The following is a 15,711-nucleotide window of genomic DNA, read 5'->3' as shown; positions in this document are numbered from 1 at the left end:
ACTTCATTTGTATAATATATAGAGTGCGAAAACAGAAAATAATTGTCTGAAAATGTAATTGATGTTGTTATATTTTGAATTATTTTAAAACATGAATATATTCGTAAACAGGCAATCATTGGACAGCACATTAGCGTGGTATTCGATAGGGCGTTCGCGGGGCCTATTATGATGACGTTATTCTGAAAATGATCTATTCGTTCCTTAAGCTTTAGCCCCGCCTTTTTCTCCCCGGATATCTCCGGCTTACACGTGTTGGGAGAGAAGTAGCAGCTTAATATTATAACGATGGATACGGAGAACGCAGCTGCTGCCGGGGAGGACTTCACCAGCGTCACGACCAGGAAGGGGAAGAAGAGGCGGGCGGCCAAAGAAAACCCCATGGACACCGGGGAGCAGCCCCCTAAAAGACCGGTTTTCCCACCGATATCTGGGGACATGCTGATGGTAAGTAGGTGGGGCTGTCAGCGCTGGACCTAGTAGGAAGTAATGGTTGTGTAGAAACCTACGGGTGTACTTATGCACCTGACATGTATGAAATCGCGTCAATGGTTGTAAGTGAGCCTGAATATCGATCTGGTTTACTGTTACGTCGTATTATGGGTTCAGCAAATGCTTTATGAAAAGTTATGCGGTTTTCTATACTATCTGCGGCAATTCCTCATGGTTTTCAAGACCTCTGCTTGCTGTCATGCATTGGAAACCTACATTGTGATGGACACATACGTGGCTCTACTAGAGAGCTGATTACTGTATTTGTAACGAGCTGTGCACCTGTGTTCTCAGCGCTAAGGGCTTGTTCACTTCCGTTCCGGGGTTCCGTCGGGTGAACCCCGGAACGGAAATGAACGGTGATGTGAACAGGCCCTAATATACAAATTATAGTTGCAAACTGCATAACTTTTCATTATATAATGAATAGCCCTCATTTACTAAAGCTACTTTAAGAATAATACATTAAAAAATAGTCTGGAAATATTTAGGAATTGACCTATGCCCATAAACCTCATGTATGGGGACCACTCAACTCCCCGTTCCCCAATGGCAAATATCAGGGGGAAGGATCGGCATGTTGGACTTCTGCACAGGAGTTAAGCCCTCTCCCCATTGAAATGAATGTGCGCCCTCGCTTAAATGTCTAATGGTTGCAGGTTTGTGTTCCAGATGGACCTATCCCTAGACTGGGGTCCCCTGCCGCCCCCATCATTCCACCTACCGTCGCTGGGCTCTGGCCACTGAGTTACGAGATGGCTGGGTTTTCTGGGAGCAGCTGAGCGTGTTTTATTGTGCTGTTTCCGGGACTCTCAAAAGTTACAGAAACCGCGTGGCTCACTGATAAGCTGTTTCCGCAGCTCATTCACTTCTATGAGAATTCTGGAAACGGCGTATCAAAATGCGCTCTGCTTTTTTGAACAACCCGACCACCTTGTGAATCAGTGGCCGGAGCCCAGTGCAGATGGTCGGCCAGGGGGCCCCGTTCTAGAGGTGCGGGTCACCAGGATATGTCTGAGATGGGAATAACCCTCACCCTATTGAAATAAATATGCAAGTTTATGGTGGGCCAAGGAGCTCTAGTGGTCAGCTGGACGAGCGCTCTGCCGGTTTTAGAAATGTCAGACCTTGGTTGAGTAAAGTCTGAGAAGCAAAAGTGAGAGAGATCCACAGCCAAACCTGAGACATGGAGGTTCTTGGGATAATATTACAATATATTGAAACTCTTTACAGGGAAACAAAGATGAAATGCGGAGAATCCCGGTTCCATCCCACAGATTCTCGCCTCTGAAAGAAAACTGGATGAAAATCTTTACTCCTATCGTAGAACACTTACAGCTTCAGGTCCGGTTTAACCTGAAAACGAGAAACATCGAGATACGGGTGAGACGTGGCCTGTGGAGGTTCTGATCACTTAACGTGTTGCCGGTTTATGTTCAGTTAGGTCCAGAATTATTTGGACAGTGACACAATCTTCATGATTTGGGCTCCGCTGCCACCACATTGGATTTGAAATAAAACAACTGAGATGCGATTGAAGTGTAGACTTTCAGGTTTAATTCAAGGGGTTGAACAAAAATATCCTGTGAAAAGTTTAGGAATTGCAATTATTTTTCTGCAGTCTCCTCATTTCAGGGGCTCAAAAGTAATTAAACAAGATGGGGCATGTCGCTGCTTTTTCCCGCGAGCTGTTTTTTCCCGCTCGCGGGAAAAATACGCCTCTGCCTCCCATTGAAATCAATGGGAGGCATTTTTGGTGTGTTTTCCGAGGCAGTTTCCACGTCAAAAGACATGTCAAAACTCTGTGGGAACTGACCCTAAGAACTGGACTCGTGTGTCCACTACGTAATGTTTTTGTACAGCTGAGTGGAGTTGGTCTTATCTGAGGTTTAACTGGTTGCCGACACAGGACGAGAATGCTCATCCTGAGCGGCGAGTACTTGGCAAATTAGGGCGAGCATTCTCGTCGTGTGACAGCCGTAGGGTGCGCGCGATCTAGTGGCAACGGCTGTTATACACAGCCACGACCCCACTCTGACAGCGGAGAGAAGAGAAACCTCCGCCGTTAACCCTTTGAACGCCGCGATGAAAGCTGATCGCGGTGTTCAAGGAAGGGGAACTGCACATTGATCGCGTCACAGAAGATAACTGTGACGCGATCAAAGCCCATAACTTGTATGGCCAGACAGCCCAGGGTCTATTGAAGGACCCCAGGGCTGTCTGAACATATTTCCTGTTAGGGCATACTGAGGTATGCCCTAATAACTGCCTGTGTATAATCAGTACACAGGCTAATGTACTGGCATATAGATCTATGCCAGTACATTAGTTACAAAATGATATATCCCTTTATGGGATAGAAAACTAAAAGTTAAATGAATGTAAAAAAAAATTAATGATAGATAAATAAAAAGTAAAAAAAAATACACAAACACACATTTTTATAATAAATAAACTTTTTAAAATATAAGTCCCAAAACATGAAATAATATAGCCATATTTGGTATCGCCCCGACCGTAACAACCTGTACAACAAATATATAACATTATTTCCAGTACATCCCTCATGACAGCACTACAGGAGGTTGCCCTCTTGACCTCTGTAGGGACAGGAAGACAGAGAGGTTAAAAGGCCCCTCCCACCACCCACTTGCCAGTGTTCTTCCTGTCCCCACAAGGGTCAGGAGCAGAGAGCGTCGCTCCTGTATTAGTGCAGGAAAAAACTCGGGCAGGGGGCAAGATCGGGGGGTCCGTGCACTCCCCCTTCTCTTCCCCCTAAAGCCCAGGCTAACACCCCTCATACGACGGGTCCCTTAGCTCCCTCCCTAAGACACCTACCGGAGGAATCCTAGGCAGGGTTCTGGTAGTGTGTGGGGGCTGGGGTTTCCCAAGCAGGCTTCGGCCGGACCGCGGACCAGGCGGGGACCGGCAGCTCCATAGGCATGGACGCACCGGCAGGGATCCTCGCTGCACCGCATAGCAAGCCTTAGCGCCGGCTATGGCGGCTGCACTCCAGGTACACGCTGGACGAATAGCCGACCGGAAAGACGTCGGGCTACTTCCGGTCCGCGGCCATCTTGGAAGGCGGGAAATTCAAAACGCCCGCATTTAAAGGGACACGCACAGGTATGTAGTTAGAGCTGATAACTCTAACTTGGATTTATTTTTTGTGGTTTGCATATTGCATTGCCTGTTACCTGTCGCGATATGGAACTTCCTCGTCCTGATGGAACTCCAGATATGTCCCAGGGTCACGTGAGTCTCACCCTTGGGGAAGGGTATGACCCCTTATGTATGTACACCATACTTTACCTACCTTCTGTTTTCTCTAGGAAAAAGATTTCTCTCAGAGACAAACTGATAAAAAGAAGGTTAAAAAATGTGCGACTTGTGCAAAAAAATTGCCAGAGTCCCATAAAAAACAATTGTGTCAGGATTGTATTGCCAAAATACTAAAGGAGGAACAACCAACGTTCATGTCCGAACTTAGGACTATGATTCGTGAGGAAGTGGGTCAGTCAGTAGCCTCCCTCGCCACTCCGCAAGAAACTCCCTCACACTCCCGGGCAAAAAGACCACGGATTGAAGTGGATCAAAAATATTGGCCTCCTTCTCAGGGGTCGGACTCTGAACAGGAGTGCTATTACCTATCGGAAGATGAGTTAGAAGAAAGAGACGAACTCTTACCTTCAACTTCTTCCACTCAAGAGAAAAAATTTTTCTTCTCTTCCGAGATGTCTGATACCCTAATTCAAGCAATACGGGAAACTATGGATATTCCCGAAGTGGACCAACCACATACCATCCAGGATGAGATGTTTGGAGGTCTAACGGGAAAGAAAACAAGGGTTTTTCCGGTAAACGAAAATCTTAAAAGAATGGTGACAACTGAATGGGAAGATTCAGAAAAAAGGCTCTTCATTTCAAGAGATTTTAAGAACAGACTTCTCTTTGATCCAGAGGACACTAAGCCTTGGGATGAAATCCCAAAAGTAGATGTCCCAGTCGCCAGGGTTGCTAAAAAAAACGCAATCCCCTTTGAAGATTCCTCTCAGTTGAGGGACGCCATGGACCGAAAGGCAGACGGACTACTAAAAAGAGCGTGGGAATCTTCCTCGGCCTTGATCTCAACTAATATCGCGGCCACATCAGTAGCAAGAGCAATGTTCATATGGCTAAACCAGCTAGAGACCCATCTGATGATGAAGACATCACGACAAGAGCTACTAGAATCTCTACCTTTACTAAAAATGGCAACCGGATTCTTAGTAGACGCTTCAGCGGAATCTATTAGATTTGCTGCCAGGAATGGGGCTCTCTCAAATGCTGCTAGAAGAGCATTATGGCTCAAAATGTGGTCAGGAGATACTAAGTCCAAAAACAAGTTGTGTTCTATCCCATTTACAGGGTCTCTGATGTTCGGTCCTCTCCTTGATAACATACTGGAGAGTGCAACAGATAGAAAAAAGGGGTTTCCTGAAGAGAAACCAAAAAAAAAAACCCCTCAATTTGGAAGATTTCGCCAACAGAGGGATCCTACTTCACAGAACTACAGCGGGGAAGTCCGGTCGCTGGAGTTACCCCAAAGGGAAAAGGGGTCGAGGATATCTCCTTAACCCAAATAATTCATTCCAGCCCTCAAAGCAATGACGCCAAGAGTGTGGGGGGAAGACTCCTACAATTTTATCCCGAATGGTCGAGAATAACCCAGAACCCCTGGGTTCTAAAGATAATAGAAGAAGGATACAAAATAGAATTTTCCTCCATTCCTCCAGAGAAATTCCTAATAACCCAGTACCAAGCAAAAGATCTTCATCAGGTACTTATCCAGGACGTCCAGAAATTACTCAGATTGAGAGCCATTTCCCCAGTTCCCCACAACGAGATATGCAAGGGCCACTATTCGAAAATCTTCTTGGTCAAAAAACCAGATGGTTCCTACAGGACAATAATCAACCTGAAGTTCCTAAACAAATGGGTGAATTATCGGAAATTCAAGATGGAGTCTATCAGATCGACTATTCCTCTAATAAGGGAAGAGGCATCAATGTGTACGATCGATTTAAAGGATGCGTATTATCACGTTCCTATCCACCCCGCGTACCAGAGATTCCTCAGATTCGCAATTCAGGACGGTCCTTCCATTCTCCACTTCCAGTTTGTCTGCCTCCCCTTCGGCCTTTCCTCCGCCCCCAGAATTTTTACAAAAATTATGGCAGAGATCATGGCATTCATAAGAAGTCAAGGTATAGTAATTATCCCATATCTAGACGACTTCTTGTTGACAGCAGATACTCCTGCTATCTTAGTCAGTCATCAGTCACAGGTTCTTTCCCTACTACAAAAATTGGGATGGATAATCAACTTTCAGAAGTCGAGTCTTCCTCCCCAGAAACAGAAGGTCTTCTTAGGAGTACTGCTAGACTCCTCCCTTCAACATTCCTTCCTCCCAAGAGAGAAACAAATACTCCTACTGGCAGAAGTAAGAAAATTTTGGGGGAAAGACGCCTGTTCCATAAGGGAATGTATGCGGATGTTGGGAATGATGACATCTTGCATCCAATCTATTCCATGGAGCCAATTTCACTCCAGACCCTTACAGAATCTGATCTTATCCCGGTGGGATCGAAAACAAAACTCCCTGAATTTAAAAATGCAAATTTCCGAGACTGTGAAATCATCTCTCCTGTGGTGGCTCTGCACAAACAGCATAGACAAGGGAGTCCCCTGGAGAACTTCTCCTTATGTAGTGATTACCACAGATGCCAGCAAACACGGCTGGGGGTCAGTAATCCAAGACCAACACTTTCAGGGCACATGGACTGGTCAAATGAAGATGATGTCTTCAAACTTCAAAGAACTAAGAGCTGTATGGGAGACACTTATAAGAGCTTCACCCACCATAAAAGGGAAGCATATAAGAATTTTATCGGACAACACGACAGCAGTGTCCTTTCTTCGCCATCAAGGGGGAACAAGACACACTCTTCTTCAGGGCCTCTCTGCACAAATTTTCAGTTGGGCAGAAGAAAACGTCCTATCAGTCACGGCAGTCCACCTAAAAGGCTCAGAGAACCTATCAGCAGATTTCCTGAGCGGGAAAAAAGTAGACCCAGGAGAATGGTCCCTAAACAAGGAAGTCTTTCGTTGCCTAACCCGAAATTGGGGTTATCCACAAATAGACCTGTTTGCCACGAGGAAAAACACTCAAGTAGAGACATTCTTCTCCCTAAATCTCAGAGACAACCCATTGGGAGTAGATGCATTGTCCCAACACTGGGACATGGATCTGGCCTATGCCTTTCCTCCGTTTCCTCTAATACCAATGGTATTAAGAAAAATCCAGGAAGATTTGACAAAGCTCATCATTATTCTTCCCTATTGGCCGAAAAGGAGTTGGTTTCCAATCGTACAATACCTAGCGTTGGAAGATCCTATCATGCTCCCAGTCCAGGAGAATCTTCTCTCCCAGGGTCCCTTATTCTTCCAGGGAATAGAGACTCTGAAATTGTCAGCCTGGATCCTGAAAGGCAGATCTTGAGGAACCACGGTCTGTCAGACGAGGTAATTTCAACTATCTTATCAAGTCATAAAGAAGTTACCTCAAAAATCTATCAAAAGATTTGGAAGAAATTCTGTTCCTGGCATGGAATCCCAGGACCAGATCCCTTTTCTCCCAACATTGCAAAAATCCTAGATTTTTTACAATCGGGATTCAAAAAAGGACTTCGCCCTAGTACCTTAAAAGTGCAGATTTCAGCCTTAGGTAATTTTTTTTAACACTCCTCTGGCTGAACATCGGTGGATCAGAAGATTCACCCAAGCGGTCTCTAAACTGAAACCTTCCCTAAAGAAATCAGTTCCTACCTGGGATTTGAATGTGGTGTTAACGACTCTTTGTGAGCCCCCCTTTGAGCCGCTCGACAAAATTAGTATGCATTTTTTAACTCTAAAAGCTGCATTCTTAGTCGCTATTACTTCAGCAAGAAGGATTGGAGAAATCCAATCTCTATCAATCATAAAACCGTACCTAAAAGTACAAGAGGATAAGATCATCCTAAAGCTGGATCCCTCATTTATTCCAAAGGTATCTACCGCTTTCCATAGAGAACAAGAAATAATTCTACCTTCCTTTTATCCAGATCCAAAAGACCAACAAGAAGAAAAATTCCATTGCCTGGATGTCAGGCGAACAATTCTTCAGTATCTGGATAGAACCTCCTCCTGGAGACGAGATAAAAATCTATTTGTCCTATTCGGGGGAAAGAATAGAGGAAAGAAAGCCTCAAAAGGCTCTCTAGCGAGATGGGTAAAAACCACCATACAAGAAGCCTACAAGTCCCAAGGACTATGTGCCCCACAAGGCATCAGAGCCCATTCAACAAGGGCAGTCTCGGCATCCTGGGCAGAAAGAAGAGAAGCCTCTATTGACCAAATCTGCAAAGCTGCCACTTGGTCAAGCCATCATACGTTTTACAAACATTATAGACTCGATGTGCTGTCCGATACGGATTTAAGTTTTGGACGGAAAGTCCTCCAATCCATAGTCCCGCCCTGAGCATTATAATCTGGTATTGCTCCTGTAGTGCTGTCATGAGGGATGTACTGGAAAATAGCAATTAGACCTACCGGTAATTGTATTTCCAGGAATCCATCATGACAGCACCATTATATTCCCTCCCTTATTGAATTCTGATTTGTGCATTTAACATGTCAGTTATTATCCCTAGAAATAAAATAGGGTTGCATCCATCCTGGTGTAGTAATTGAAAAACACTGGCAAGTGGGTGGTGGGAGGGGCCTTTTAACCTCTCTGTCTTCCTGTCCCTACAGAGGTCAAGAGGGCAACCTCCTGTAGTGCTGTCATGATGGATTCCTGGAAATACAATTACCGGTAGGTCTAATTGCTATTTTATGATCGGTGTATGGTGTAAAAAAAAAAATATTAAAACTGCTGCGGAACTGCTTTTTTTTTCTGCAATTTCGCCAAAATAAAAATGTATAGACATTAAACGATAATGTATTTGTACCAAAAAATTGTACCTACATAAAGTACAACTCGTCCCGCAAAAAACACAAAGTCTTATACAACTACGTCGTACAAAAAATAAAAGCGTTATGAGTGTCAGGATGCAAAGAGGGAAATCTAGGTCCTCAAGGCCAAAATTGGCCGTGTCTTTAAGGGGTTAATCTGTTTTATATAATGGCTTCATGTAAGATGTCACTTTTTTTAATTCTCCTCTCTCTCCAGACTTGTAAAGAGACAGCAGATGTTGGTGCACTAACAAAAGCAGCAGACTTTGTCAAAGCCTTTATCCTGGGATTCCAAGTGGAGGTAAGATGTCTGCAGTGTTGGTCATTATCCAAATAAAAGCACGAATGTCTCAACTACACAATCCTAGCCAGTGTCATGAGACGTGGGCGTTATACAGAGGTGACTGCACCCACTAGTGGAAGCCTTTATGGGCATTTTGCAAAGTGCCCCCCCACCTATTCAGTTCCCGACCGGAACAAGCGTTTCCGGGCTGTAGACTCGGCCCGGCATCCGGCTGAGCAGGACATTTAGGGTATGTTCACACGCAAACGGAATATACGTCTGAAATTATGGAGCTGTTTTCAGGCGAAAACCGCTCCTGAATTTTAGACGTAATTGCTCGTACTCGCGTTTTTCGTGGCATCCATTACGGACGTAATTGGAGCTGTTTTTCAATGGAGTCAATGAAAAACTGCTTCAATTACGTCCCAAGAAGTGACATGCAAAAGCCTGTGTGCACAGAACATCGTAACCCCATTGATTTCAATGGTCTGATGTTTGGAGCCGTATCTTCGGATGTAATTCGAGGCGTAAAATGCCCGAATTACGTCCGTAAATAGGGCATGTGAACATACCCTTTAGGCTTTTTTTCAGGAGGAAAATTCTGCCTCAAAATTCCATTTGAGATTTTGAGGCCAATTTTTGACCCTTCCTGCACGTCGTTTGCTGCGATTTTAGTCGCGTTTTTTGCTTGCGCCCATTGAGTGCTATGGGCAAAAAACTCAAATACGCTTTCTCTGCCTCCCATTGATGTCAGAGGCGTAACCGCGCGAAGATGGGGCATGTCCCTTCTTTCTCCCGTGAGGCGGTTTTACCGCTCGCGGGAGAGAACCGCATCCCATTGAAATCAATGGGAGGCATTTTCGGACGGTTTTTGACTAGTTTTGCAGAGCGGTTTCTGTGCCAAAAAGCTAGTCAAAATACTCAGTGTGAACAGGGCCTCTAGGAATTAGCATTGCTGATCTTTCTCATTATGTCTTTCGGAATTAAATAAATTTTCTCACTGATGGACCATTTGATTGAGCTGATTGTCAGGTCAACGTCTCCAACTGTTTCTATAGCCACCATATGTGAAGGTCTCATCTGACACTGGCGTCATTGAATCCATTCGTAACAAATCTACGACTGATCATTTTTTAAAGGAACTTGAAGAATCGTAACCGGTCACATTTAGGTTTAATCTGGTTATGGGTATATTTGACGTCAATGGTGTATACAGGGGATGTGTGGTACCGGTGAGCAATGCCACTCTTAATCTGGCCATACACATTAGGTCATAGTCGGCCAATCATTTAAAAGTTTTTTGCAAGCTATTTGTGATGGCTGACGACCAATCCATGTCTGCCAAATAGGCATCGATCATGTTGGTGTTTGTTTTTAAGCCTGTTAGTGGAAAATATGTCCCTGAGTGGCGTATCTTTGGTTGGATTGTTCATGGCCAATCTTGGGGTGCGCTCACGTGTGGCGTACTTTGCATTGTATGTGCTGAAAACGTTACAATGTTTGCCTCTGGGAAAAATATGCTGCAATGCAGAATGTCGTTCCCGCAGCGTGTTTGTGTGAGCGCACCCTAATGGTGTGTATGGCCGCCTTTTGCAGATTGACAGCTGCCTGAACCTGTACATTACAGTATAGCAAGTGCTCCATTTATTAGGAAATCGCTATTGAACAAATCATGGTGGAGCCGGGATCTGCTGAGGCTTATTGCTGTCTATAATGATGAACGTCTGTCTTTCACAGGATGCATTGGCTTTACTTCGACTTGATGATCTCTTCTTAGAAACCTTTGCTGTCACAGATGGTAAGTTGTTCCTTTATCTAATTGTTCCGTGGACAATGCAGAGGAAGGACCGATGCCTATTTTAGCGAATTTGTAATCCACTTTTTGGCAAGACTCGGTGTACTTTGTTCTTCATATGACATTTTATATTTGCCTTGATGACCATCTCCACATGTACATGACATACTGAGGATGTCTATAGAAGCGTTTCTCAATTCCAGTCAGTCCGTCCCCCAACGGCTCATGATTTCAGGAAATCTCATAGAGAACTCCTGTGACAATTCCTGATTCACTGAGAATATCACCTGGAAACGTTACAGAAATCCTGATAACCTGACCTGTTGGGGGACTCGTGGTCCTACCTTTGCATTTCATTATAAAGGGGATCGTTAGTACCTTTTCATAATCCTCCATGAATCTTTTTTTTAAAACCTTTCTTCTTTGGATTTGTGCTCTTATTTTAGGTGATGATCCGACATCAATAACAGGAACTGTAAAAGTTTAAACTCCCTTCATAGACTGACCTTGAAGGGGTCTGATTTGCAAATACCACAGCGTTTAGTAATCCACGCAAACCCATTTTTCTAATCTCGTGAAATCCCTTTAAATGACTCCTGATCACGTATGTGCAACAAAAGCTTGTCATAGGATAGCTGGCGGCCCAGCACTCCATTAGCTGCAGGGATCTCCCCCGACTTCTACATAAACTTGCATGTTTGGCTCGGCCAAGCGCCCCTGTGTATTTCAATGGAGAAGGACACGATGTTAGCAGTGGCTTATCAGTACTAGTAAGAAGTGTCTCCTGGTGGCAATTCACACAGCTGTAGTATGAGATCAGACATATCACTATAACTGGAATATCCCCAAAGATTCTGTAATATGGCACTTTCTTCTCTTCATAGTTAAGCCCTTAAAGGGAGATCATCTCTCTCGTGCTATTGGCAGAATAGCTGGAAAAGGAGGAAAGACCAAATTCACCATTGAAAATGTGACAAAGACGAGGATAGTTCTTGCTGACTCGTAAGTATACCCTGCAGTGTCTGCAGGTTAATATCATCAGAAATGTTCCCTTGGAGTTGCTGACTTCCGCTGCATTTTCCTCTTACTCGTCTTCTGTAAAAACTGTAATCTACTTTTCCTTTATCTGTTTCTGGGAAAGCTGGGTGACCGTGTATATGGCTGTCATTGCAGCTCCCATAGAGGTGGTCTTCCAGCTTTCATGTACACCTGGATCTGCCGTCATGTAGTGATGCCCCGATCTCTCACTACATGAACTAACACATATATAGGGTCAGACATGAAGTTCTCGTGAGCACCCGGGCATGACCTCTCTGCCTATTGGAGCTGGTGCCATTCAGGTAATCCTGGCGATACCTGAATCTGTTACACACACTTTCTTTATATGTGAGGCTTTTATAAAACCTGGTGAAGCTGAGCCCCCCTCAATATAACAATGGAGAGAAGAAATCAATCGGCTTTATCGCTTTGAAGAACTTGCGGGTTGGGGAACAGGTAATACAGGTTTCTGAATATCTGGGCTACATATAACAAGGAGCCGGCCAAGGCGGCGCTGACCACCACTCCTGGTGACTAGTCTGTTATGTTTGCCCCCCAGATCCTTCCCCAAGCCCTAATTATTTGGGACGTACCCCCCCCCCTGTCCAAACCTCCTTGACTGACTATTTCTATGTATTCGAAAGCATCGGCGTCAAACATTACACCCATCTATCCCCGTTTTGCAACTAATTGAGTTTATAAAAACACTTCACCAAACTGGTCTCGACTTCTATTTGTTTTTGTATAGAGATATTTTGCTCAATCATTTCTTTGAATCTTATTTTTTATTTTTTTTTGTTTTATTACGGTCTTCCATATGCCCATGTACTGTGAGAATTGACCATTGCCTGTAATGGATATCATATGTACTTCTGCGCGGTCTGCCTTAGGTGCTATGTTGAAGATACTTTATTTTGAATATTGTTTCTTTTTTGTCTGATCTAATTTTGAAAAATCAATAACTTAAATTGAGAAAAAAAAAACAAACCTGGTGAAGCTGCCGCACTTCTGACTTTAATTGTATTGTTTGCATTTGAGGGAGTGAAGTTGGGGAAACTTATGTAAAACCAGTTTTACTTCAGTGAATTGTATTTTTATTCTAGAAAAGTGCACATTTTGGGATCCTTTCAAAACATCAAGATAGCAAGAACAGCAATTTGTAACCTCATTCTGGGTAAGTGTTCAGCAGTTGCTGCCCTGTGTGATCTGTCCCCATTATACTACTGTTCCTCTGCGGTGCGGACCAAGAAGCCGTCTAGCTCTGTTTTCTGGTTATTCTACTATAGTCAAGATATTGCTGGCATAGTGCTAGAATATACCATCAATGACTGACTGGTGGGGGTCCATACGACGTGACTACCGCTACAATTTTGTCATCTGACCGTACCACTCGGCTTTCTTTGGCCACATAGTTGTCCATTAATCATAATGGAAAGGACCGTACATCCTCTAAAGAACGCCCAGTAAAGGAGAAGTAAGACATTGTGTTTCTAGTGCCGCTGCCACTTCGTTCTAGCGGTCAGCAGGTGTCCAAAACTGGACATTGATGCCATATCCTTGATATACCATCAATGACTGTCCTGAGGCAACACTTTAAAGAGGCTCTGTCACCAGATTTTGCAGCCCCTATCTGCTATTGTAGCAGATCGGCGCTGCAATGTAGATTACAGTAACGTTTTTATTTTTAAAAAACGAGCATTTTTGGCCAAGTTATGACCATTTTTGTATTTATGCAAATGAGGCTTGCAAAAGTCCAAGTGGGCGTGTTTAAAGTAAAAGTCCAAGTGGGCGTGTATTATGTGCGTACATCGGGGCGTTTTTACAACTTTTACTAGCTGGGCGCTCTGACGAGAAGTAACATCCTCTTCTTTTCAGAACGCCCAGCCTCTGGCAGTGCAGATCTGTGACGTCACTCACAGGTCCTGCATCGTGTCGGCACCAGAGGCTACAGTTGATTATGCAGCAGCATCAGCGTTTGCAGGTAAGTAGCTACATCGACTTACCTGCTAACGCCGATGCTGCTGCAAAATCAACTGAAGCCGATGTGGCCGACACGATGCAGGACCTGTGAGTGACGTCACAGATCTGCACTGTCAGAAGCTGGGCGTTCTGAAGAGAAGAGGATGTTACTTCTCTTCAGAGCGCCCAGCTAGTAAAAGTATTAAAAACGCCCCGATGTACACACATAATACATGCCCACTTGGACTTTTACTTTTAAACACGCCCACTTGGACTTTTGCAAGCCTCATTTGCATAACTACAAAAATGGCCATAACTTGGCCAAAAATGCTCGTTTTTTAAAAATAAAAACGTTACTGTAATCTACATTGCAGCGCCGATCTGCTGCAATAGCAGATAGGGGTTGCAAAATCTGGTGACAGAGCCTCTTTAAGTGCAATGTAATGTGTTTTTGCAAGACCTGTAATCGCACATTGACCGCAGTATAAGGCCTTGCTCTAATCCAGTCTGACGTCCGTGTGTTTTGTTTTTTTTTTCCCATGCACCCATTGAATTCAATGGGTGCGTGATGCGCAAAAAACGCACAAGAATAGGACATGCAGTGAGTTTCAATGTCTGGCCCCATTGAATTGCATACGACGTCCATAGTTTTAACGCGCGTAACACGGACATGAAATACGCTCGTGTGAATAAGGGCTAAATGGAATAGTAAAGAGGGCTTGTTACTTGAGGTATGGCTTACTGCAAGTATTAGGGTATATGCACATGGCCTATTTTCAGACTTAATTCGGGCGTTTTACGCCTCGAATTATGCCTGAGAAGACGACTCCAATACGTCGGCAAACATCTGCCCATTGCTTGCAATGGGCTTTACGATGTTCTGTTCAGATGAGCTGTCATTTTACGCGTCGCTGTCAAAAGACAGCACGTAAAAAGACACCCGCGCCAAAGCAGTGCAGGACACTTCTTGGGATGTAATTGGAGCCGTTTTTCATTGACTCCATTGAAAAAACAGCTCCAATTACGTCCATAATGGACGCCGCGAAAAACGCGTGTACTTGCAAAAACGTCTGAAATTCAGGAGCTGTTTTCGCCTGAAAGCAGCTCCGTAATTTCAGATGTATTTTAAGACGTATGAACATACCCTTAGGTAGATGGATCATTTACTATTCTCACTGCAGTTATCACGAGGTGTGTACTTCTACAGAAACGCCTTATAAAATCGCTAGGGACCCCCCTTCAAAGGCCCGTTGTCTAATAGTTTTATACAGTGGGATTTTCGGGAGCGCAATGTTCCTACAACACAATTCAGTCATCCGTCTGCTGGTATTTTGGGTTATGATTAGTTATAAAATCTTATTCCACTTCTTGACGTGTTCGTTTTCTCATTCCCCACAGGAAGTCCACCATCAAAAGTATATGGAAATTTACGTGCAGTGGCAAGCAGAGCATCAGATCGATTTTAACCCTCTAATGGACCAGCTATTATGGTGGGTTTACTAGAGCAGAATAACCCATGGACGTCCCTTACAGTTTTGACTATGGTCGGAAGAGGTTCCTTGGTGACACATGAAGACTTGTGGACTCTTTCACCAGATTTTCATTTCCATGTGACTAGATTCTAGAATCATGGGAAGAAAATCAACCGTTAAAAGTAAATGGAAAAAGCTACAAATGTAACTTAAACTGTTCAGCCCCTGTAGTATGAAGCGTGTGCATCCCAGGTTATCACTTTAATGGCGATGGAGACCTAGATATACATGCCCGGTACTCCAGATTATAATCCCCTGTGTTTTAATATTGACAAGCTCCATATCTGAACAAAATCTCGTTGGTAATGGATTGATGCAGCAACAGATATGTATTTTGTTGATCAATAATTACAATAAATTATTTACAGCCTTCTCTAACTTACTGAATATTATACAGGTTGTGACTATGTCTGGGATAGGGAAATTAACCTATAAACTGCAAAGTCCAGCTTCATAGGAAGTCAATAACCTCTCTGTTTTTGGAGTGGGGGAGGAAGCCAGAGAATGCAGTGGAAACCCACCAAACTAGGAACTCCATGCAGATGCGGCTCATGGCTGGATTTGTACGCAGGACCCCA

General features: G+C 44.0%; 1 protein-coding gene across 1 annotated transcript; it reads left to right on the top strand.

Moving 5' to 3' along the window:
• The first annotated feature begins 186 nt into the window (after positions 1-186).
• PNO1 (partner of NOB1 homolog) lies at positions 187-15,511 on the top strand. Its single transcript, XM_075863109.1, has 7 exons — positions 187-447; positions 1,726-1,875; positions 8,744-8,827; positions 10,547-10,607; positions 11,489-11,606; positions 12,746-12,816; positions 15,000-15,511. The coding sequence occupies exons 1-7, from the start codon at positions 289-291 to the stop codon at positions 15,065-15,067; spliced, it is 711 nt and encodes a 236-aa protein (XP_075719224.1). The 5' UTR covers positions 187-288; the 3' UTR covers positions 15,068-15,511.
• Positions 15,512-15,711: the final 200 nt, after the last annotated feature.

The sequence above is a fragment of the Rhinoderma darwinii genome, chromosome 4 (genome assembly GCF_050947455.1).
Source record: "Rhinoderma darwinii isolate aRhiDar2 chromosome 4, aRhiDar2.hap1, whole genome shotgun sequence".
NCBI classification, from domain to species: Eukaryota; Metazoa; Chordata; class Amphibia; order Anura; family Rhinodermatidae; genus Rhinoderma; species Rhinoderma darwinii.
Note: the sequence above shows the minus strand (reverse complement) of the source record. Positions and strands in the feature narration are given on the sequence as shown.